Genomic DNA, 25,984 nt, shown 5'->3' with positions numbered 1-25,984 from the left:
GAGGTCCCCGCGTGCCCGCGGCGCTGCCTGCGCGGAAGTGCGGCGGCCCGGGGTGACGGTGCCGCGGGGGAGCGGGGCCGGGGCCGGCCGGGGGCCGGGGCTGGCGGGGCCCGGGCGGCGCGGGGGGCCCGGCCGCGGGGCAGCAGGAGGAGCAGGACGACGAGGAGGAGGAGCAGCGCGGCCCGGGCGCGATGGACCAGTGCGTGACGGTGGAGCGGGAGCTGGAGAAGGTGCTGCAGAAGTTCTCGGGATACGGGCAGCTGTGCGAGCGCAGCCTGGAGGAGCTGATCCAGTACGCGGGAGGGCTGCGCAGGGAGATCCTGCAGACCGAGAGTACGTGCAGACCCCCCCGCAACCCCCTCTGCCCAGGGGACGCGGCCCCGCTCCTCCCTCCGGGGAGAGGAAGCCCTAAATTTGGGGAGCTGTGGGCTGGACACCCCCGAAAACTTCGGGCTTTGTGGGCTGCGAACCCCCCTGAGGAGAGCCCGGGCTCCAGGGACCCCCATCCTGAGGAGAGCCCGGGCTCCAGGGACCCCCATCCTAGGAGAGCCCGGGCTCCAGGGACCTCCATCCTGAGGAGAGCCTGGGTTCCAGGGACCTCCATCCTGAGGAGAGCCCAGGTTCCAGGGACCCCCATCCTGAGGAGAGCCTGGGCTCCAGGAACCCCCATCCTGAGGAGAACCCGGGCTCCAGGGACCCCCATCCTGAGGAGAGCCTGGGTTCCAGGGACCCCATCCTGAGGAGAACCCGGGCTCCAGGGACCCCCATCCTGAGGAGAGCCTGGGTTCCAGGGACCTCCATCCTGAGGAGAGCCTGGGTTCCAGGGACCCCCATCCTGAGGAGAACCCGGGCTCCAGGGACCCCCATCCTGGGACCCGTCCAGGACCCCGGGAGCCGGCCAGGGACCCCCATCCTGAGGAGAACCCGGGCTCCAGGGACCCCCATCCTGAGGAGAGCCTGGGTTCCAGGGACCCCCATCCTGAGGAGAACCCGGGCTCCAGGGACCCCCATCCTGAGGAGAGCCCGGGCTCCAGGAACCCCATCCTGAGGGTTCTGTGCCGGGGGTCTTCCCCCGCAGCCCCCGGAGCTTTGGGGCGTTGTTGACAGGGAACATTTAAAAGGTGGGAGCAGGGGAGGTTCAGGTTGGACATGACAAAAAGGTTTTTCACCCAGAGGGTGGCTGGGCACTGACCTGGCTCCCCAGGGCAGTGGTCACAGCACCAGCCTGGCAGAGTTCAGGAGGGGTTGGGACAATGCTCTGAGCCCCATGGTGGCATTGTTGGGGCTGTCCTGTGCTGGGCCAGCAGCCGGCCTCGTTGGGTCTGGTGGGTCCCTTCCAGCTCAGCATATTCCATAATTCTGTGATCAGTCTCACCCTCCTGGGCCTCTCCCACCCCGTGTGTGCTGCTGGAGAGGTTTGTTTGTTCCTGGTCAGCAGCTCTGGCGTGCTCCTGGTTTATGTTGGGTTACAGACGGGTTGGTCATCCCGGGGGAAATACAGAGGAAATAGGGCAGAGCTGACCTGTTTGCTTTCCCCCTCCACTCCCCGCCCCCGTTTCTTTTCTGTTTTTGTCTCTCTTTTCCTGTGTCCCTGAGCTGTGTTCCTTTGCTGCGGCCGGCTTTGGCGGTGAAGCAGGAGGTAAACAAGCCTTGTGTCTGTGTCACGGCTGGTGCTGGGCACTTGCAGAGCAGTAAACACGGGGCGTTTAAAGCTTGCGAAATCCCGGGGACGGAGGTAGTGCCGTGTTTGCTGGAGTGGGAGGGAATGGAGAAGCAGCTGAAGTGATTTACCCAAGGCCATGCAGGAAGCGGGTGATGGCTCAGGGATTAAAAATAGGAACTTGCAGGCTCCTGAGACCAAAGTTTAGATCAACTGTGCTGCTGCTCTGCTTTTGTTTTTGTTTGGCTGGGGGACAACGTGTTTGCCGTGGTTTGCCTGTCCAAATACAGGTGCTGAGCTCGCTCAGGAGTGTGGATAATTCCAGGAACACAAGCACCAGTGTGCTGGAACTGCTCCCTGTGTACCCAGAAGTTTCTGTAGAGAGCAGACATGGAATTCTGATTGTGAGGTGTTTATTTGGGATGAAATAAGGCTTGGTCTTTTTGGCACTGTTTTGAACTGTGTTTCAGTAACTGTTATTTGTGCTGTTTGAAACAGCCTGGGCTTGGGCATTGAGGACAGTCACTAAAATCTGTGTCTTCACAAACTGAGGTGCTGACCTTGCTGGAGAGCTGTGTGTGTCACCCTCATGCTTGTGCTGGTCTTTTTTGGGCTGTAAAGCCTTGGCTCTGACATTCCTGTGGCAGCTCCAGAGCTTTTACTCTCTTTGTAATGAATTTAGAAGGTTCCAGCCTGTGATTCCTTCAGGATCCTCATTGGGTTTTCCATCCAAGTTGGATTTGGCACTGTCCAGTGAATAATTTCAGCACTTACCAAGTGATGCTGTCCCAGAGAGCACATCCCAAACTGGGTTTTCTTTTAGTAAATGCTCTAGAATGAAGCCAGTACATTGCTAATGCACCCTCAGATATCTAGGGACTACAATTTTGGCATCTGAGGGTGAGCTGGATTCATAGGGGTCAAAATTCTTACTATTTTCTCTTTTCTTTAACATGCTATTTGTAACTTTCTGAAAAGAACAGGTATTTTCAGGTTTTACACACTATCTTGAAGATTTTTGAAAATGGATGGAATTGAAAGCAACCAGACATCTTAATGTGGAAGTCTAATCCAGGGCTATGAACTGCAGAAATAGGCTCCTGGATGTAATTTCAATGGAGAAAAGAAAGAGAAATGAAAGCCCTCACTGCTGAAGAAGAGGTTAGGACAAGATCTGAGAGCAAAGATGTATGAAAAGACCTTAAATAGGCACTGGATAAAAAAGGAAGTGGGTGGAGAAGGAGAAACTATTAGAAACTGCCTTAACCTCTAAACTGGTTTCCTTCTCCCTCCCTCACAAGTGTATTAAAATGTCTTGAGCTGATTTCATGTTAAAGCCTAAGGGCAGACCAGCCCTATGCTCAGGCCTGTGAATGGGAAGACAAATTTGTTTTCCTTCTCTGTTCTCTTAATAAATCTGTCTTCTTGGAGTAGCCAAGGATTGCATATTCTTGGATGGTATAAGTGAGTCTGGCTGAGTAAACTTGGCATTGCACTCTGCTCTGTGCTCGGTGTTTGTGTGCCAATATATTTAATTTTTTTAAAAATTGTGACTGTGCACACACATCACAGAGAGAAGCTGTCTCTCTGTCCTGTGAACCCTGAATTACCAGCAGGGATGGCTGCAGGCTTTCTCCTGCTGATTTAGTGCAAGTAGCTCAGAGTTTGATTGGAGCTGGTGGAGAGGGGAGCAGAGGGGAAACCTTCTGCAGCTCTGAGGGCTTTTCCTCTGTAGACATTTTCATTGCTTTACTGGAGTTGGGTTTCTGCTACAATGTCAGGGACCAGTAATTCACTTCTTTGCTTGGGGTGAAAGCAGGCACCCGTGTGGGTTGTTTGGGTTTTAGCTTAATGGCTTTCAGAAAGTGCATTTCAGCCTTTCTTGGGGAATGAGTATTTCCATTTTGCTTGTTGCATAATGTCTGGCTGGTCATTTTGCCATGGCAAAATTCATGGGGACAGTTAAAGATCCTTCATGTTATTCTGAGTGTTTGTCATAAAAATTAAATAGCAACTAGTAATGATTATTCTTGAAATAATTTTGGGAGATGAACTTTTTGGAATAGTTGAGTGGAATTTTCAGTTTTAGTTTGGGATGTGTACAATCACTGAAATGAACTGTTTTCAGTCCTATTACTCCTCACTCATCTAGAAAAAAACCACAGAGCCCCATTAGCCTTTTGCCCAGGAGATGATCCTTGGCTTCATGGGACTGGAGGGAGAAAAAAGCATGGTAAAGGTTATTTTTGTTCTTAGAACCCGTGGCTGTTGGAGAAATGCTGTGGAAACTTGCCCAGCTGGGGCTGGTGGGGCTGGGCAGGGGCTGTTGCTGGTCACAGGGGGTGGCTCAGTGTGTGACAGTGTCAGCAGCACCTTTCAGAGGGTGCAGGAGGGAAGGGGCCTAGAAGAATGGCTGTGAAGTTATTATCTACTCCCTGTGATTGCAGTTTTTTCTGGATTCTCTTTGCTCTCTGCAGAAACTGGGCTCTTAACACACTGCTGAAAGCAAAGGTGTGTTAAAACATGAAATCAAAAAGGAACAAACTTAAAAAGTGAACATGTTTTCCATAAAATCCTTCTTCTAAAGAGGTATTTTGGTGATTTTGTTTTTTCACATGAAGGCTTTGGGTCTGGAATATTAGGGAGACATTTGTGAGCTCCTCTCCCACCTAAATTAGCCTTCCCATGCAGTGGAAGGCTGCTAAGTCTGTGTCCCTAAAGGAAAAATTCTTCAACTTTGAGAGAGACCTTCAGAGGTAAGACTGGAAGGGAGATTTTTTCTTGTATTTTTAAATCAAAAGCAGGAAGAAAGAACTGAAGTAAAGCACCAAAAGGAAGTATTTTTTTTCTGACTCAGGCTTCTGAATGATGTTTGAATCAAGGCACAAAGGGTGTAAGCTGTGATGTGGTCAGGGGCCTGTAAGCCTGTCCTGTTTATTATTTTCTTCACAGAGTGGGTCATACAGCAGTGAACCTGTTGGACATCAGCTAAGAAATCTCACAGTTTCTAGAGAATAAATCTTATAACAAGATCCACAAGTCCTCTGTGGACTGCTTCTCATCCACTGAGGGGAATTGGAGACTGTTCAGAACTACTGCCACAAGTCAGGGAGCAGAAATTTCATTAGCTCAGACACACAGTCCAATAGCAGTGGGTGGCTTGTAGGGCAAGAATTAATTGGGCCATCATTAATCCACATTTGCTTGCACCCTCATTTTGCTTGCACCCTGTTGAAGTTAAACATGGTGTTCTCATGTACCTTTAGGGGCTGTCTGAAAGAAAACTGATCCTGCAGTAGCTTCAGTGTCCTTCTGTTATGTGCTTAGAGATTTGTGAACTGAATGTTACTTTGAGATGTTTATTCATCTGCTGTGACTGAGACACATGAGACCTTTGCATTAAATTTTTAAACTGTTGTACTTGTTCGGTGTTATTGTGCACCCAACTGGATTCTGAATTCCACAGGAGAGTTTTCATACAGGTGAATTCCTATACATCTGCCTTCAGTTAAGCTGATCTTGCTTTGCAAATACTCTCTGGATTGCATCTCTTTAATACCACTTTTTGTCTGTTGGTGTTGTTGCATATTAAGAGATTTGATATTCCCATTTGTCTGTAACAAAGTTGGTGATTTTATTCTCTTTTGCCTAGATCAAGATGGGGACTTGTCGGGGACGATTTCACTTGTTATGACACAGTGTTGTAAGAGAATAAAAGACACAGTCCAAAAGCTGGCCTCGGACCACAAAGACATCCACAGCAGTGTATCCAGAGTTGGAAAAGCCATTGATAAGGTATTTGTTTTCTGCTTTGACTGCATTATCACATTATAGCACAAAATTTGGATTTTTCCTACAATTAATCTGAACTAAATATTCTGTCAGCTGCAGAAGCAAAGGGAAACCAGTGGGCAGCACAGTACTTGCTTTCAAAACCCACTGCAGCCAGCCTGTTCCTTCTGGGACTGCTCAAAACTCCTGATTTCTTACAGAACTGACCCTATAGATACTACAGCATGTAGAAATATTTTGTGTTTTATCAGTTATTAGTTTTTATATATGTGTATATATATATGTCTAGCCAATTGTCACCAGCAGGTAACTCTAAAGTGCCATTTTGCTTTGGCTGCCCCATCCCTAGAAGTGTTCAAAGCAACTTTGAGCAATCTGGTCCAATGGGAAGATCCTGCCCATGGCAGGGGATTGAACAAGATATCTTTAAGATCCAACCTAAAACATTCTCTAAGACCAGAGAATTTTTTAAGAAAGGCATTTTGTACCTCTTACAGGGATGTTACTGGTTTTGGGAGCTTAATTTTGTAGCAGTGCTCTTAATGACCAGTAGAGGAGATTCAGCGTCTCACAGTCTCTGTGTCTAAATAAGATAGGGCAGCTCATCTTTGGTGCTTTACATGTGAGACATCTGAATTCCAGGTTCAACAATAACTGGGATATGAATATTATTGTACCCGGTTTTGTAGGTAAATATGAACAATTCTTTGAAATTATACTGAAATGGTGTTAATGTATACTTTCAGGCCATGCTTTTCTCCCTCTGTTCTCTTATATAAAAGCAGTTCTGTGTGCAGGGAGTCTGATACTTGCTGTTACGGACATTTTTGTGATAGCTTCACATCAAAACGTGGCTCTGACAGGGTCTAAACATTTGTTCAGTACACAGCACTGATTTATCCTTTGGGAATCTCATTTAAACTTTGGTATTAATGATAATCTGCTAAAGCACAATGTAACAATAATGAGATGAAGAGACAAAGTACTTAATGCTGCATTATTAGGCAGAATGTCCATGAAACTTGTGTTTTTTGTTTATATCTGACTGACCATTGTGGAGAGTTCAAACTTTGTATTAAAAGCTTTAATCCACACGTCACTGTTATCCAAAGCTTAAGGATGCATCTGTCTCAAATCCTTGCTTCTGTATCTAAACCAATTAACTAGAGTAAAATTCCATCCTTATTACCAGCTTGAAGCCTGAAATAAATCTATGTAATCTTGTCCTAAGTTTTAAAACTTTCCAATTCTGCTTTAGCAGGTGGACTGTGTACAAATACACTTCCAGGTTTAGCTATACTTTCTTCATTTAAATCCTCTGAGGTAGAACAGCCCCAGGTTGTATGGAGAGGGTGTAAGTGTTCAGTGGAAATTGGTGATGGTATTTCTTATAAGCCAAAGAAAATGCTTGCAAGCATAATGAAGCTTAGGCTTGAGTCTAATCTCCAAATTGCTGCTTACTTGTCATGGGAATAGTTTTTTCAGTGTCCTGTCCTGCTGTTTTAAGTTTATGTAGTGTATTTATTTGAAAAATAATAGATGTAAATAAAAGCATTTTTAAAAATTTCAGATGCGTTGCTTGGTAAAATAGTAGAAAGGATCTCATTAATCTGCTCTGTTCCTGTTGAGTGTCAGAAGGGCTTTTTCAGTGAGGTCTTCAAAAATGAGCTCAACTGGCTGTGTGCAGTGTGCTTGTTCCTCTGGATTTTCAATCTCACTTACTGTCTGTGGTGTTTGCATTCAAAAATTAAAAGCAGTGGGAGTTGCACAAGTTCCCAGTTCTGCATGTAACAAAGGATGTTGTTCTGTGAAGTTCAGAGCACAAGTTAGGATTGCCTCTTTAAATATGTCCTTGGTGCAAATTTTTTTATTAGTTTTCCCCAGCTGTAGTATCTTAAAGGGCCTACTTTAAAATATACCCCAAAGTCTGGGCCTTTTTTGTCAGATGAATGTGTGTAATGTTTAAATCCAGGTGAAAGTCAGCATTTCCCTGAACTGTAACATTGGAAGCAAATCTTCTATCTGTACATAATGCAATTTCCCTGTGCTGCTGGAAATAAAATAAATATAAACATAACCATATAAAGATATAAAAATAGAAATTATATATAAAATATATAAATATAAAATAAATATAAATATTACAGAATTTTTTTTTATTTTTCCAAATATGGTAGTATCTTAAAGGGCCTACTTTAAAATATACCCGAAGGTCTAGGCCTTTTTGTCAGATGAATATGTGTAATGTTTAAATCCAGGTGAAATTCAGCATTTCCCTGAACTGTAACATTGGAAGCAAATCTTCCATATGTACCTAATGCAATTTCCCTGTGCTGCTGGAAACTGCACTTGGAACCTGCCAGCAAAGTCTTTGTTGGCACCAGAGTCCCAAACTGGAATTGCCCTCCCCCATCCCTTCACCATAATGTACTTAAGCTTAAACCAGTAGAAGTGATTAAGTGTAATTGATGTAGTGAATTGATTCTCAAAATCAATTCAGGTCAAAATCCTGCTGCTTCCAAACTAAAACACTCATTAGAATTTAAGGAAGCACAGCCTTTGCCTTGCTTTGTGAGACTGGAGTTCTGTTTCTGTCACATGTAAGTCCTCACTTACTTTACAGACAGATTAACATCTCCAGAACACTGCTTATGGTCTTACTAACCCTGCATGCTCAGGCACACATGAATGGCCTGGTTTGAGATTGGGAAATGTGCTAATACTGGTACTCATTTCATGTGACACAGCCAAATGGCAGCTGCTGTTGCATGGAGAATCAATGGACTTCCTATTTAGCAAGCTGGGATTGTGAAAGAACTCGTTGCCATTGGCACCATGATCTACCATTGGCAATTTCAGGTTAAATTTCTTTTTTCCCCATATGGGACAGAGTTATACATAAGAAGTTTAGTCTGGTCAGTTTTTAAGTTACTGTAGTTGTTGCTTGTGAACTTGGCTGGGCCCTAGACTTCTCTGCCTGCAGAGTTCACTCTGAGAACAGAAACCCTTAGAACAAAATGAAGTTCAAATTTGGCGACAAATACATTGAGGTCTGAAATGCCAGAGCTTTGTGTGTTGTTTGGAAAGTTTATCTAATAAGCTGAACCTCTTTTCATGGCAGTCCTATGTGGATTGCATGCTTCTGATCCATGAAAGGCTACCCTGTCTTCCAAAGAGCATTTTCTCCTTTGGAAAGAAATGTTTGCATCCAGTTTTTTCTGTATTGTACTGGCAATTGCTCTGCTTCCAGAACTCATCATGTCACTGTTGTTCAGCAAGTTGTTATCAGGTAGCTCATTCATCAGTGTCCCTCTAAATCAGTCACTCTTTGGAACGATTTGAATTCATCTCCAAGCATGTTTGATAGACTGGTAAATGTTTTCCCTCTAGGAGCAATCTGAGTAGTGGTTAAATGCCTTCATTTAGGAAAGTAAGTGGAGTAAAGGATAGTTCCTTCCATTTCCCCCCTGAATTTTATATCTGTTATAAGGCAAACATTTTAATCTAGTCTTTGTTTTGGAAAAGCAGCCTTTTGCCTAAGTTAGCGTTCATTTCATGTAAAAACTTGTGTATGAACACACTAAAAACTTCTACTGAACATAATTTAATTGTGCTGCTTTGAAGAATGGGGCTACCTAAATACAGAGTCTTTGCAAGTTGAGCTTTCTATTATGTGTAAACAGATAGAACAGAGAAGATAAACAAATGTTTTATTTGTATTTTGGGAAAGAATTCAGAAGGGAGGAATGTACAAAGTAATCTCAACTAAATAACTGAGGAATAAAACTGTCCTTAATCATCATCCTTCTTCATGTTCTGTTGTTATGAGTAACATGGAGGGTTCTATGTTGGTTGAAAAGGTCCATCTTGTATTTGTGAGCATCTTGAAGTCAATCATGTTCTAACAGTTATTGATAATGTGCTGTACATTGTATCATTAGTGTATTTAGCACATAATACTGTACATTTTGGCCTCAGGCTTGCAAATTAAGCTTTAAAAAAGATGTGTTATTCAGGAATACTAGCTGATATATAGGTTATTTTGTGGTTTTTGGGTTTTAAGCTTTCTGGAGTTTTTAACTTGCAGAAATGCTTTTAACTGTTGAAATCTTATTAAATCCCACGTGCTGTCAGTTAGCATACTGTTAGCATTTACAAAACAAAACCGAGGGTTGTAGTCACCAGCAGATCCTTCATGCCTGACAGTTGTGAAATATATAAGCCAAAGGCAAGTGATAATTTTTTCTGACATGTGGCAGTCACTCAATGTAATCTGTGCAATCGGTTCCTAAAGCTCCTCGGGACCCAGAGGAGGCAGAGCTGTAGAATCCCACATTTAATACAGACCTCAGAATCGTTTAAAACAAACTAAAAGAAGATTATTAGAATGAGAACCTGACCAAGACTGAGTTGGTCAGAGAATGACTGAGGTCCTCAGGTTGAATGATGGGATTTGATAACTTCTTTTATGTGACTTGGAAAGATCTAATGGTAGGGTTTTGTAAGGGCTGGTAGGTTTGCTGTTTCAAAAGAAAATGAGCATTTTGTGAGAGCACTGAGGTAATTGGTTTTAGCATCTCTGCCCCTGAGCAGTGAGAATGATGTGATAATGTTTGAGGCATAGGTGCAGCTTCACTGGTTGGTAACTGTCCAGAACTGCCCATTTTCTGCTTAGGGTCTGTCATTGCTAGGACTTGGAAGTGCATGAAGAATAATTTATAGTCAATTATTTTTAGATTAAAGATGATCTCCACCCTGGAAGCTAGGTAACAAGTGCAAACTTGTGCATTCTGAATCCTGTCTTCTATCCTTTAGTGCTTTGTTAGTGGATTTGTGTTACCTGCTGGTGGTGGTTGGACACTGAGAGCAGAGTCAGCAATGGTGCTGAACCTTTAAGGATTTGAATGGTTGGCACAAATAAGAACAGTATTACTCAGTCTTCAAGATGTTAAGTTTTACAAGATACATCTTAGAGGTGAACAGCATGACGAGGAGTTTACAGGTTAAGACACCCAAGTGAAAATGTTATTAGATGTGTGACATGAATCAGTGGCAAATATTTAAATACTCACCTCGCTCCACCATCTCAGAAAGGTGGAAAAGTCAGTTTGCCAGACTAAGGTTAATGTTTTACTGAGAGTTTGCTGAGAGCCCTGAAGGAAGCAGTGGCTTTGGAACTGTGTGGGCAGGGATGAAAAGGCTGTCCCTTTTTCATGGTGACACAGAGCAGCATCAAAGGGGACATAGAGGTGCTGATGAAGGAAATTAGTAAGTGGTGAGTAACAGGAAGGTGCAGTGTGAAGTTGAGCTGTGCATGGGAAGATAGCTGGTACCAGCTGGGTGTTATCTGCCCTGCCTGCTGTGACAGAAACCTGTGTTTGTGTGAGGCTGGTGCTCCCATGTTGTGCAGGGCTGTGGCTCCTCACAGAGCAACAGCTCCTCTGAAGTTCCTTCTTGGGAGAGAGCTGTAGTCATCAGAGCAGGCAGCAAGCAATGCACTGGCTTCTAGACTCTTTATTTTGCAAGAGGCTTGTTTTAAGCAGTGGGTGAGGATTTTTATTAAAATTAACCTTCTTGCCCTGATCATAAAACGTGTTAGCAGTTAAAAATCCTGGTTTATATGTTGGATTAGAATAAATGTTGCTCTCCTGCTGCCAAAAGGCAAAGTGCCAAGCAGTGCCAAGTGTTACCGAGGAGTCAGCGTCACAGTGTCTTCAGTTATTCCTGGAATATGTCTGTAGGCCACTGCCCTAAAAATACATGGCACTGGGATCATCTGGGTTAGTTCTAAAAAATATCTCTTGGATCTTCAAAGCTCATCCTGTTGTTGGGATGTTGAGGTCATCAGAGATTTGAATTTTGTTCTTTGGATGTGGGGAGAAGTGACTTTTTTGCTTTTTCAGCATTGCTTAATCCCCAGATACATAAAAAATCCTTAAGTTAAAGCGTTACTTGCAACTTGGTGTGCTTGTACTGACAGAGATACGTTGATGACTCTGTCTTGATTCTAATGTAGGTGATTTTGTGTTCTGTTCTCTAAAAATTTTCAGGTTTAATATATGCTGTTTTCATATATGCAGTTTCATTTCTGCAGTTTTCATTTCTGCAGGTACTTCCTTCAGAAATCCATCATGGACTCAACCCTCTTTATTGGCTAACTAGATTTCTAACTTTCTAGTTAAACTTGTAATTTGTTGCTGTAATTCCTTGTAGTGAATAATACTCAGACTTGAAAGGAGCAAGCTAAAAGATTTCTTCTTCTTCTTCCTACACAGGAGGTAATGAAGGAAGCTGCCATGTATTTATTTCATTCTGGAGATAATTGAGGGCCAACTGAGTAATAGGCAGAAGGCATCAGGGTGGAGACACAGGTGTCCTGCATGATTAAAGAGAAATGATGTGAGGTGGTTTGTTCCAGCCTATTAACTGTTAATTTGTGTGTTTCAGAATTTTGACTCGGACATCAGCAGCGTGGGCATAGATGGGTGCTGGCAGGCTGACAGCCAGAGGATCCTCAATGAGGTGATGGTGGAGCACTTCTTCAGGCAGGGAATGCTGGATGTAGCTGAGGAGCTTTGTCAGGTAACAACAAGTGTGGGTGTTGAAGGTTATCCACTGAGGAAAATGAAGCTTTGTCTTAGCTTCCTCATTTGAATGTTTCAGATGAATATTTAAACTGTCAGCTAACCCATTGTTTTTCATGCTTTAACTAAAAAGTGCCCCTTTTTTTTTCTTTTCAGGAGTCTGGTCTATCAATAGATCAAAGTCAAAAAGAACCATTTGTGGAGTTAAATCGAATATTGGAAGCATTAAAAGTTAGAGTTTTGAGACCTGCACTAGAGTGAGTCCACTCATTTATTTTCCTCACTTTTTTTAAAGAATGCTTTTAACAGTTCTTTAGTTTTTCACTTCCAATACTCTCTTTAGTGTATTCTGATGTGTCCCTGCTTGTCCTTTGAGAGGGGTAGTTACTGAGTGGATCTTTCCTTTTCCATTCTCTCTGTGTCACTCTCCATGGGAAGTGATTAACTAAGGGTCTCTTTCTTAGATTAAGGGCTCACTTTAATCACTTGTGGTGCTGCTTTAAGGAAGAAATGTCACTTGGAGGAAAAGTTGTTGGCCAATGGTGGCGCTTGACCTTCTGTCGGATCATTAGTGAACCTTATTTTAAGCGGTCCCATTGTGAAGGATACCAGGACTTATTAAAGGTGTTGGGTGCCATGAAGCCTTTGGGGTGAGCAGAACTTGACTTGGATCAAATTTCTCAATTGTCCTTCAGTCACCCTCCCTTTCCAGACAAGGGACCAGAAGGTGGGAAGAGCCTGGGGCTGACAGTGGCACCTGTTAATGAGATTCCTCCTGAAAAAACAATAAGAAACCCCCTGAAACCCCCTCATCCTGTTTTTTTTTAAACTTTTCTAAGCTTAGGTTGCTCTCAAAAGTAAGAAAAGAAATCAAAACACAAAAAACAACCAACTAAACAAAACAACCTAACCAACTTTAAAGTGACCCTTAAAAAATAAAAACAGTGAAACCAAAATAAATTCAAAATTTGTCCTTCATTTCAGAGCATAGATCTTATACTTGAGATAGAATTTTTTGCATTATTCAGTTAAGTACATTTTCATATTAGCAACATTTTCTTTTCCCTTTTACATGAACCAACATAGGTGTGTCAATTGAGCATTTACTGGCATCTAAACTAAGTGCAGGGACACTCTGATATTCAAACTGTGGTGTTCATTGACTAAATCCTGGGTAATGCCTCTGGGTCATGCAAAGCTTGACCTAAATAGTTGGTCATTGAATCTAGTTATACAGGTGGAAAACTGGGGTGGTTTATTGCTGTTGAATTGGCTAATTGAAGGGAAGCAACACTGATATTACAACTGAAACAAGATTTACTGTCAGCTACACCACATATATCTTGTAGTTCAAATAATAGCAGAGCTGTGAAGGATAATCCCTCAGGAACAGTAACTTGCTGTTATGAGTGTTCCCTTGAAATCTCAAATTCATTCCAGCTCCACTTTGCAGTGCTTTAGGCCTTACTCATTGCTACTGAGTTGTATCATGTAGTTTCTGCAGTGTGTTAAATATTTTTCAAACAAACGAAAAGGCATGGTCGTCCCTCAAAGGAATTTTTATTTTCAGCTGCATGGGCAGACAATGGGGTGTATTGTCAGCACAGTTTGTGTGTTGGTCTACCCCTCCCCATCTTACTTCTGTGTATAATGTTTATTCTGTTTAAACTGGACAGTGCAAAAGCTGTCTGCCTCTCTTGGCTGCTGCTGGGCACAGAGGGGCCTTATTTATAGTCGTGCTGCTGATGTAAAAACCATGGCTCTTGGGGAGGACGATCAGCATGTGACAAAATGTCGTGGTTTGAGCTCTCTGGCTGAGGAGGTAACCGGGGCATTAACTGCCCACAGAACTGCTGATGCTTGTGAAGCTATTTCCCTTTTATTTCCTGGCAGACACAAGTGTTCAGGAGGAGGGGTAGAAACCAGTGCTGTGTGAATGGCCTCCATATGACAGAAAGTGGCACTGTGCTCCTTGGGCTAAAATTGGCACCAGTGAATAAAGCTTCAGCCTGAAACAGCCCCAGAGTGGCCCATTGCAGGGTCAGGCTGCTGACAGTGGTGTTGAAGCAAAGTGTCACACAAGGATGATTAATTACAGTCTCCTGAACCAGGATGTGGAGTATAGCAGGTTTTATCCATGCAAAATTGTGAAAAGCTGGGATTAAAAGCCAACCAGTTTCTCTGGCTCTGCCAGCACTCTCTGTCTGTGCTCAACTTCACTCAGTGCTGGAAACAAAACAAACACAGGTGGCTCCTGGTCACTGCCATGGGAAGGGAGTTGTCAAATTAATGACTTTTCAAAAAGACTTTCAAAGCCCTGCTGAGGTGATGGAAATAAGTATTTGTGTCTCAAAAAAAAGACCCTAACTATATTTGTTATCCAGCTTTTCTTTCTAATACAAATTTAAACATTTAAACATGACATTTCAGATTTAAATAGAATGTAACTGGCCATAACTTTTTTGTTTTCCCTTGTGGGGTGTGGAAGTTGACTTTTGTAGAGGCCTAATCTGGCCTTGCACTCTGAGCTGTGTAATCTCTGTATGCCTGCAAGATCCCATTAACTTCCAGTGACTTTTCTCACTGTAGTTTGGTGATGGGAAAAGAAATCCAGTCATTTTTCAGGGTGTATTCTGGCCCTTCTGAGCCCAGGTTGGGCCTCTGTGTGAGGTCCTGGTGGAAATGACTTGGAGGTTCAAAGATTTGGCTGTAATTTGCAAAAGAGACGCTCTCTTCTCTTCTACAAGTTGCACAGATCCTGGCATTTGCTGGGTCCTTGGGGTATGATTTAAACTTAATTTAATCTTTAGGCTTTGTTAAATTCATTTTAACATCTAAATCCCATGTGGGAGTTGAAGGGAGTCCTGTGTACCCGTGGTTTGCGAAGTACAGTGTAAACTTTAGAAAAATTCAGATGGATTTGAGTCTCAGAAGTGAAAATGACTGGGTGTCATTTTGAGAAGAGGTAGGAAGACAGGTGATGTGATTACTAATAATTTTGGGCAGTTGTAGAGAATATGTGGATTGTGTGTTTTAAACCTCCCTTGCTGGTTTTTTGTTTTTCTGTTGGAAATAGGAACAGCATGTCCCAGACTGAGCACCTCAGGCCTTGCCTCTGTGGTTGCTTTCTTCTGATACAAATTTGTGCTGCCACTCAAAGACCTAAAAATGGAAAGCTTGCCTAAAAGCTAATTTGGAAAAATAGACTCGACCTCAGCAAGATGAAATACTCTGTCATGTGGGTGCAAATATTGGCAGGGAGAGGATGGAGGCTCTTTTGATGCAATAGAGATTAATATCTCATTGTGGACTAGTCTTAGTGTTTATTTATAATAGGTTTTGTCCTTCATCTGCTTATTGGTCTATGGTTGTTAACCTCAGGCTCTTGTTTTTGTAGCTGGGATTGTACTTTATTGCCATGATATCCTGTTTTAAACTGTGCACACTGATAATAAAAATACAATTATCCCCCCCCCAACTTATGAAACCACCCCAAAACCCACTCGGCCTCCATGGTTAGTGAGTGTGCTCTTCACTCCTTCCTGGTGGAGATTCAGGAAAATCTGAAACTGCCTGAAACTGGGGACAGTAGGGCTTGTTTTTAGTTCAAAAGCTCCATTTTTCACTGTTTCCTACTGAAAGGTTACTGTGTCTTCACAAAGCCTTGCCAATGAAGTCAGACTCCTGATACTTCCACCACAACAAATTGAAAGTGGATACTTGCTCATTAATGCTACATCCTAATGCAGAAGGCTGACTTGCTTTGAAAGCCTTCCCAATACAGTAAGAATGCTTAATTTTCTCATTTTAGTATTGATTGAAAAGAAGCCTCACATACCCTGTTTTTTTTTAAGGAACACAGACTTCCTCACTTCCTTGCTAAAAAGTGAAAAGGTTTTTGCTTAATAGGGCCCACACAGTGAAAATAGTAGAACTAATTAACACTAATGAGAAACAGATGTACTGGAGGACATTGGAACTTGAGGTTCTTAAGAGAAAGATTGGATTGATTTAGGCCTGACTAAATGGAATCAAGGAAAAAAAAAAACCAAAAACAGCACCAAAAAAACCAAGAAAGGGATGGATAAATTCTAAATAATGAAGAAAAGCTTGTATAAAATGCTTTGAAAATTTCAGTTCATTTTACTCTCTGTATGTTTAAGAATTCTTTCATGTTATTTAGGAGCCTAACATTAGTGTTGTCATGGTGAAAGAGACACAGAAAATGAGAAATATTTTTATTGTCCAAGTTGAAAATAACAGAGAAAGCAAAGTTTAAGCAGGGTAAAGTATGATATTTAAACTGATTTCCTTCCCCTACTGTGATATCTTGATAATGTCAATCTTTGAGGTCCCATAGATGCAGTTCCCATCTCCAGGACAACAGAGGCACACACACAAACACGGTGCCTTGGACAACATGTTCGGTGTATGAGGACATTGGAAAATGTTCTTGGTCAAACTTCTTGACATGCAGCTGAAGAACTGTCAGTAATTGTTAAGATTCAGAGTGCTATTAATTGAAATACAATAGACTTGAGCTATTTCTGCCTTATATTGTGCCTAATTTAGTCCTGTCTTTCCACCAGTGAATGTTGAATTTTGCAGTGCTTAACCTCTACAGCAGCACCAGAATTAACATCGTCCATGTTTTGTGCACCCTGTGTAGCTCCATCACTTGTAAAGGGCCTTGCCATTTTCTGTGCTCTGTAGAGGCTCTCAGAAGTTCAGGGAACAGTCACACTTTCCTTGAAATAGATGTAGATAATAGATAATTGCAGTGATTTCATGTGCCGTGGGCTGCCATTTAATTACTCTGGTGTCACGTCCCATTGTACCTCCTCGTTCTCCCAGGTGGGCGGTCTCCAACAGAGAGATGCTGATGGCACAGAACAGCTCCTTGGAATTCAAACTGCACAGATTATATTTCATCAGTTTATTGATGGGTGGCACAGCAAATCAAAGAGAAGCACTTCAGTATGCGAAAAACTTCCAGCCCTTCGCCCTAAATCATCAGAAAGGTACATTTTTGTTCACTTTAAGGGGATTTAAAGCATTGGGATACAGCACTTTGGAGTAAAACATGTTCCAAATTGTTTTACTCCATTATTTTCAGTTTGTTAAAGGCTGCTTCTTTTTGGATTTATCATGTATAACTCAAATCCTTACAATTAGAATTATCTTCTTTCTTCTTTTTCAAGAGGGCTCAAAATAATACCTGAATGATTGCACATTTGCTTAAATTTAAGGTTTTTGACTCTTTAAATAAAATGTAGATTACATCTAGAATAGGCCTGCTGCCAGAGTAAAGTGCTAAAAATGCAGAGGAATGTTCTCGGAATAGTCATCTGCTATTTTCTGCTGCGTGGGGTAATACAAAGAGAAATTAAACTTTTGAAAAATGGAGAGCATGTGAGTTAAATGAACCATCTCAAGCTGAATCCAACAAAGCCTATTTTTTTAGAGTACTGTGTGTGTCAGAAAGCTTACAAAAAAACTAAACCTGCTAGAAGCAAATTCCCAGGCAGCACACCCTGGCAACTCCCCAGCCAAAAAAGTAGCAGGAGTGGAGCTCTCCTGTCTGTCATGGCTGTAATTGTTTGTGTATATCTGCCTGTTTTCCATGTGAAAGCTCCAGCTGGAGACACAATCTCTTGTTTGTTGTACAAACTCTGCTGTTCCTGGTCCCTCCCAGATATTCAGGTTCTGATGGGCAGCCTGGTGTACCTGCGGCAGGGCATCGAGAACTCGCCCTACGTTCACCTCCTGGATGCCAACCAGTGGGCTGACATCTGTGACATCTTCACCAGGGATGCCTGTGCTCTCCTGGGCCTCTCAGTTGAATCCCCTCTCAGTGTTAGGTATGCTGCTTTTGTCTTGCTTTTGAGACCAGGTACTTCGTGGTTGGGTTCCTGTTTTTTGTTAAGGACAAAAGAAATTACTTTTTGACTAGCTTGCCTTAAATACAGCGTATAGTTACAATTAACAAGTCTGCAAAGATTGAAAACAAGAGGTTCCTGTGTGCTGGACTTTACCCTGCCCACTGCAGCTCAAGAGGAAGCATTTCTGGGTGGAATTTATCTTCCATAGTTTAGACATAACTGCTAAAGATGAGGATGGCAATCAGCCAGTTATTCCCACAACAAATGTGTGACAGCTGTCCCTGCTGTTCAGCTGAAAAATAACCCTGAAAATGTGGCCATGATTCCATCAGCATTTGATAATTTTGTTTGTTTTTTGGTTTTTTTCCCACACACTACTAGTCATCTTCTTAAAAGAATGCTTAACAGTTGTAGTTTCAGTTGCTAAAATTTCTAAATTGTCTGCTGAGCCTCTTTTGCAAAGAAGAAAGAGGCACTTTTAAACTCAGTAGCTAATCTGACAAAATGCAAATCTGTAGGAGGCTGTTGGAAATATGAAGAAAACCCAACCTAATCTCCTTCTAGCTTCTTTGAAGATAAAACAGATTAGCTGCTATTTAGCCTTTGCATGTCAATTCCCCCAGTACACTCCCCTGATGTTCTCATTTTAATTTAAAATATTAAACAGAAAATAAATTATATGTGTCTTTCTAGGCTGGATTTGGTACTTAGCAGAAGCTTCACTGCTTCGGGTTTTTTTTTTTTTGTTTGTTTGTTTGTCTTGGCTTTATTTTTTCTTTTTACTGTTTCCATTCACTATTAGACTTCTGTGCTTGGTTCAGAGCTCTCACATTATTAAGCCTTCTGCTTTTCCTGTTTGTACTTCAGTCACAAAATACAACAGAAACAACAAAGGGAGCACTTCAGACTAATTATTTTTCTACAATAATCTTTCAAATTTCAGTTTGAGTATTTTACAGGCATTTAAAGCTTAAATAATGTTTTCATCTTCCTCTTGTTTTATGCAAATAACCAGCACTCCCGTAGATTTTCATTGCTCATGCACTGATGCTGCAATGCAGTTTTCAGAGCACATGGCCAAGAGATTTTTGGTGATGTGGAAAATCCCTGTTCCTGATGTTTGGAGTGGTGGGACATTTGCTCTGCTCCTGGTGTGGGATTGATTGTGCTGAAATGTATTTACTATATAGGTGCTATTGATGCTCTTGTCATAAACAGGACTGTTCTCAACTGGTGTGACCTTGGAGTGCTGCAGATCCTTTAGGAATTAAACAAGCTTGAAGTGAAATCCATGTTGTAAAATATTTTGTTTTCTAGAACATGAGTATTGGGCACTTTCTTAATGCTGATTGCCTTCTCCATTGTTTATCTAATCCTGTACAGACCTCATGGTCTGAGTTACTATGTGGAGACAGCAGAAAAACTCCTGTGTTATGGAGGTTGTGGTTTGGGGTCTTGAAGGACTACAGGAATTTGAATGTACTATTGACCTGAGTTTTTGTATTCTGAAAGGGCTCTTCAGAGATGTTTTCACACAAATAATATTTGTTAGACTTCTCACTGGGTAAACACAAGTTACACTCTGGGCTGAATTAACAAAAAAGCAAAGTGTAAGGGTTAAAACAGCCAGGAGGTGAGAGATACAATTTATTTATATATATATATATATATATATATATATATTGTATTTTAGCATAGACAAGAGATCCACAGGTTTCACGTAGAGGAAAGGCATGACTTATGTAGACCATAAAACTTGCACAAATAGTTGAATAATCTGCCAAACAAACAGAGCAGGCTGATAGCAAGGTCAAATCCTTTTTCTGTTGCTGGTGATTTCCAGTACTGTCATTTGACTTAAATCCATCAACTCATCTGTTAATTTGTGGAAAACTCTGTCATACTTTCTTTTGTAAAATACTGAAATATTTCCAAATAATGTGCTAATTTCTGGTAGTGGGTAAATCCCAGAGGAGGCTGAACTGTTTGTTGGGACACAGACTTTGGGCAGTTTTATACTGCTGTTCTTGTCACAGGCCCTGGTTTCCTGCCTTTCCTTACCTACCTGCTTTTTCTACATTTCTTTTTTTGGTTTAAGGTGAGGGTGGAAAGACACATTTCTTTACATGATAATTGTATATAATTAAAGGATTATGGGTTGTGTGTGTGTGTGGGTTACATGGAAACTCTTAGGCTGCACATACTCCACCACAGCTGAGAGCAACCTCCTGTATAAACTAATGTGATGTCTTCCTCCTGTACAGCTCAAAATCAAAGTGGGTGGTAGAAGAAATCAATTCAGTATGAATCTCAGAGGAGGGATTAACTGTTGTTTTCTGTCCAGAATATAGTACCTGAGGGCCCCAGCCTAAAATACCTGGATAACTGATAACCTGTCTCAAAACTCTTGCTTGTCTGTACTTCTAAGCTCCCTCCAGGTATAACAAGATGTAAATGAAAAAATACAAAAACCTTGTCTCCCAGTTAACCTTTAAAATAGAAATGTGAAAAGTGTTGGTTTCCTAACATGCACCTCATATTAACATGTCCTTTTTCTGCAGTTTTTCGGCAGGTTGTGTAGCATTACCAGCTCTAATCAACATCAAGGCAGTAATTGAGCAAAGGCAGTGCACAGGGGTTTGGAACCAGAAGGATGAACTCCCGGTGAGTGGGGGCTGAGCTACCCCTGGGGCAGATTTCTAACAGCAAATGCTGTTTTCAGGTTTGTTTTGTGCTGCATGTTACAGGATGTTTTACATGGCCAGCACCTCCAGCAGTTCTGGGGCTTGGGGCTCTCTGGTGTGCAGGGCCTGGGGCTCACAGACACCCCCAGACACCCAAAAAACTGAGCCAGGCAGCCACACAGGCTGCCCCAGACACAGCACTGCCCTCAGCAGCTCCCACACAGGACTCGCCTGAAACAAAAGTACAGATGGCCAAGATGCCTTCCTTCTCCTTGGGTGGAAGTGATTGCCATTCATCAGTGAAAGCACAAGCTCCAGATTCACAGGCGAACACATGCTCATGGATCCTCAATTACAGCATGGCCCTCCTAGCCCCTTTGATACCCTTTTCCAGCTGTTCCTCCTCAGTCTCCTTCCCCTGCACTTTCCTCCTACAATTTATGTAGTTCTGCTGACCCCCTCTCCTCAGAGACCCTCAGGTTTAGATTTGTATCTGTTGCAAAGTCCAGGTTTGGTTGCAGTTTCTTGATGAGCTCTCAAGGTTGTTTTTTGTTATTATCTCCATTATTTTAGTCCATCAGGTTTGTACCTCTCAGTTTTGTTTGTTGCCCCCCCCTTTCACTTGTTATCCCCTTTCACATTGGAAAGGTCTCTGATAAATGACCTGAAAGAACCTGGTGCTCTCACCTTCCACTTACCCAGAGATGTTTCTGTATAACTGGAAAGAAAATGGATCCCACAGAGACACATTCACTTCCCCCAGCTAGGCTTGAGCTCAGTCCAGGGCTTGCTTTCCACTGGCTCTTTATCAGGCAGACAGGAGATGAAAGAATTACTGCTGCATCTGGGGACACAGGAGCTGGGATCCAGTGCATTATGCTCCCAGCACATCTCATTTAGATCAGTTGAAATGAAGTTCAGTTGTTATGAAACCCCAGTTTCCCTTTATAGCTCTTGCTGAGCATGTGCAGCTCTCCAGTGACCTGCTCCTGATTTGGAAAGGAAACTTATTTAGTGCAAACTGGGCATGAACTGAGTTAGCCTCTTCCACTGCAGCTGGAAGAGATTCATTTATAGAGTAAGGAGGAGTGCTGAGTTTTCTCCCAGCTGTGTTTTCTATAATGCTGAGAGTGTGACAGATTTCTGCCTTGCTGTCTAGCCAGGAATGAATAGCTAGGGAGCATTTGGAAAAAGATTCCTGTCTGATGCAAATCAGTTAATAATACACGTGTGTCTCCTTGCATTTTAAACTGAAGGGTCTCTAGTGTCTTCTGATAAGGCAGTAAGGGGGTGGGAAACCTTATTTTCTTTGTGCAAAGACAGATTAAGTAGCATGAAAAGGTCACATTGTCAGGTTTTGTTGAAGGTTAAACCTTTGAACAGAGGACTGCTCAGAGCCAGGTGAGCTCTGGTGTGATTTTTGCAGTTCATTACCGAAGTCACAGACCTGTTCTTCTCTGTTATCTGTCCCTTTTTGAAATAATTTTGTACTCATGGCAAGAGTTGTGCTGCACAAGTATCTTCCATGTTGGTACTGAAAATTAGTGATTGTGATATACTTCATTATTCGCATGACGAGAAGGTGTTGGCAGAGTCTTTCAAGAAGCTGTAGAATGTGAATATAGTCAATCCAAGGGTTTTTCTCTTTTTTAATTTCCCCCTAAAATGAAATCTATAAATTACTTTTTATTTCCTAGCCAGCGAGTTCCAGAAAGTCTTGATGGGTCACTAGCTCAGTTTTCCTGCCAGGGCATAGATGTGCAACAAAATTTGCACTTGTCCCTTGGCAGAATATGCTGTTTTGTTGTTACTCCCCATCCCAAACATAAATCACCATTGTAAGATCACAATTAAGTATTTTTGGCTGGGAAATTGTCAGGCATCCACACCATGGATTTTGTTGCTTTCACAGCTGAATTGTGAAATCTGTTGAGTAACTGCCATGACCTAAAGGGATTTTATCTAGAAATGTAATTTCCTGAGATAAATTATGTTAATTTCTTTCACAGATTGAAGTGGACCTCGGTAAAAAGTGCTGGTATCATTCAATATTTGCCTGTCCCATTCTTCGTCAGCAAACAACAGATAATAATCCACCTATGAAATTAGTCTGTGGTCATATTATATCCAGAGATGCTTTGAATAAAATGTTTAATGGCAGCAAGTAAGTACCATTCTTTTATTTCAAACAACATACAGATAAGGACACATCTTAAGACTAGAATACTGTGTTTTGGGAAAATTGAGTTCATAATGATGTGATTGGTGGAAGCTTGTTAATCTTGGAGAATGGTTTGAAAGCTGGATAAGCTGGGTTGGTGCACTGGAGAAAAGCATAATAAACCCTCTGATGTTGTTGAAAGTGAGCTTGCATGAAGGAATGCAGCAAGCAGAGTAATTTTTCACTTTGTTGCCACCATTGTGTTGTCTTAAATTCAAACTGAAAGGCTTTACACACACAGTTTTTCCTTGGGAGCAAGGTTAGTAATGCATGAAAAATCTCTTGAAAAATAAAATTAAACCTCTAGGGGAAATATGGCTTAATAATTGAGCAAGAAGGGGAATTATAACTGTGGAAATACTCCTCCTTAGATATCCATGGGATGCTTCAGGCTTTTGGGGAGAAGGAAATGGGAGAGAGAAATCTCTACAGATTTTCTTGAGGAAGAACAGTGATTATTTGGATTGAATATATACAGCTTCTGTGGAGGCTGCCAGCTTAATTTAGAGCTCTAAGTCATTCTGGGAAATCCAGTGTGAAAATAAGTGAGGCTATGAATGAAAATGTCAAGTGATGTTTGCATTCTGTGCCCTGTTAGAAAAGCCTTAAGGGATGCCTTTGTGGGTGACTTGGGCTGACTTTAGCCATTTTAAGCTGTAAACTTGCTGCTGCATCATTCCTGTCCCTGATCACTCATTCCTGGTGCTTTCATTGATCAGTTTTACTGACAGCACTGCTCTGACAATATTAACTCTGGAGGGGTGGGTGGGGGGAGAAAGTAAAATGCCCAAACGTGGGAGATGGGGGGCAAAATGGATCCATGCTTCAAAATAGAATCAATTGCTTCAAAAAGAAATACTCTAAGTAGGTGGGATTGTATGAGAGACCTCAACAGGGAGACCAGCGTGACCCTTCAGTCAGAGCCTGCAGGAGCTGATCTAAGTGAGCTGGGAAATCACAGCATTTTGGGAACCAGGCACTAAAATGAACTGGATATTGAGGAAGCCACAGTGAAAGCTACCAGCTGATTTAAAATTTCTGCAAGGCCAGGCTGGATGGGTCTAGTGGAGTGTGTCCCTGCCCTTGGCAGCCGGGTTGGAATGGGATGGTCCTTAAGGTCCCTTCCAACCCAAACCATTCTGTGATTCTAAAATACAACAAGCAAATCCACAAGTAGGAATAATAACTACAGAGAAATTGCTCTTTATGATAATCTAATAATTCAGGGGCTTGTGGGTGAAAGGTGAGAGACTTTAATTAGAAGAAGCATGGTAAGTTGTCTCTCAACTAAAGGTGACTTGTCATGGAGCCAAGTGTTGTGGCTTAAGAGTGCAATTGTTTCCTGCTGCAGAGGGAAAACTCAGTGCCTTTAATGCTCTGTTGTCACACATTGCCCCAGTTCTAACACATTGTCTTTGTCCCCAGGTTAAAATGCCCCTATTGTCCAATGGAACAGAGCCCTGGAGATGCCAAACAGATATTTTTCTGAAGAAAAGTTACATTATGCAGTTTGTAAGTGACACTCTGGATTTCAGGTGCATTTCAGGAGAAGTAAAACACTCTTGTTCCCTTTTATGCAGCAGACTGAGGACTCCTATGTTTGTATAAGCTAATGCTACAGAAACTTTGCCAACATTTAGTATATACATACCAAGTGGAAATGCTACAGAAATATTATTACCATAGGGCTCTACTATACTCTTGGTCTCCATACCTGATCAAGTTACTACACCAGCAGTTGTCATTCAATGCAGGTTTTTGTACTTAATTATATGGTGACTTTTTACTTTTTAAAAGCAGAAATTGATCACCCCCATTTGTTTAATATTCTTCCCGCTATTATTCTATCATTTTATTGATAACTGTCATCTTAGAGAACGTTTGTGGACAAAGTTTTATTTCCTGTAATGTGTACATAATTAAAGGTAAATACTTCAGAAAAAACGTTTGATAAATTGAATAGTCGTTATAAAACTAATTTGTATTTTTTTCGCTGAAAATGCTGTGATATATTCTGAGTTTTTCTTTCAAACATTTTTTCAACTTTTACATAGAATTCAAAGTAAATGTGCATATATATAAAGTATATAAAATATATAGCCCCAAGGGGCTACCTGTTGAAATCCATCACTAATTTATAAGGGTGATGTGTGGCTCAACTGCTACTGGGGCAGAGAGGGAGTAGGAAATCCTGTTCCTCTGGTTTCACGATTGAAAAGCGTTTGTGTAAGAGAACATTCAATAAATTCTGAAGTGGAAATGCTTTTAGTTGATGACATTTGCTCTCTGGCCTTTGTAGTCATGTTCTTTGAACTTTGTATTCAGGATTAGGCTATAAATGTCATGTTGCTGTATAGTTTAGTAGTCATTATAGTGTGCTATTTATAAACAGTTATCAAAACCAAATAAATTGTAGAAGTATTCATTGTTAAATGGGGGGAAAAGCATGTTCTGATGCAATCTACTGATCACAACTCTGCACTTGGCAGAACTGGGCCCTACATCATATATTAGGAGGTAGCAAGTTTTCTGTAGCTTGAGAACACTTTGCTTCTAGCCTTGTTTTTGTAGTAGAATATTACTGCCATTGCCACTTTCTCTGCTAAATTTGTCATATTGTTGACTAGGTAAATTTGTACTCATAAAGGAGACGTAGATCACGGCAGTTAAATCTTTTTTAGTGTGCATATATTTGTATTTATTGCACTGTCCTATAGTAGGGCAAGCAGCCATAAGGCATGCAAAGCTACATGTAAAATTATATTTCTGTATTGTGTAGTTAAAAAAACAGCAACCAATCAACCCCAAGCTTGTCTGGTTGAACACTGACACACTGGTTGAATGCACTAGCACAATGCACTACAGAGAAGACCGCCTTTGGGAAATCTACACCTTTTGAATTTGTCTGTCACCTGACTGGAGAGACTGAGTCGGACTCTTGTGGGATCAGTGACAATGGACAAACCTACAGAGACATTATAAAGTGAGGAGCGAGTCAAGGCACACAAATTTTAAACTTCAGATGTGTTTGATACATGTGAAAAAATCCAGGTGTGTGATTTTCTGCAAAACTTCCATTGTATTCACACTGAGTTCCAAACAGCCGCGTTACCAAGTGGTGAAATCAACAATAAACGGGTGAGGATATTATTTTCCATGTA

At 41.8% G+C, this 25,984-nt stretch overlaps 1 protein-coding gene across 1 annotated transcript; it reads left to right on the top strand.

Moving 5' to 3' along the window:
* RMND5A (required for meiotic nuclear division 5 homolog A) lies at positions 1-25,984 on the top strand. The gene is made up of 9 exons (XM_030947801.1): positions 1-333; positions 5,313-5,455; positions 11,900-12,034; positions 12,193-12,293; positions 16,891-17,057; positions 17,732-17,897; positions 20,480-20,582; positions 22,612-22,766; positions 24,249-25,984. The coding sequence occupies exons 1-9, from the start codon at positions 192-194 to the stop codon at positions 24,310-24,312; spliced, it is 1,176 nt and encodes a 391-aa protein (XP_030803661.1). The 5' UTR covers positions 1-191; the 3' UTR covers positions 24,313-25,984.

The sequence above is a fragment of the Camarhynchus parvulus genome, chromosome 4 (assembly GCF_901933205.1).
Source record: "Camarhynchus parvulus chromosome 4, STF_HiC, whole genome shotgun sequence".
NCBI classification, from domain to species: domain Eukaryota; kingdom Metazoa; phylum Chordata; class Aves; order Passeriformes; family Thraupidae; genus Camarhynchus; species Camarhynchus parvulus.
The sequence above is the reverse complement of the archived record's forward strand: the minus strand, read 5'-3'. Positions and strand labels throughout refer to the sequence as shown.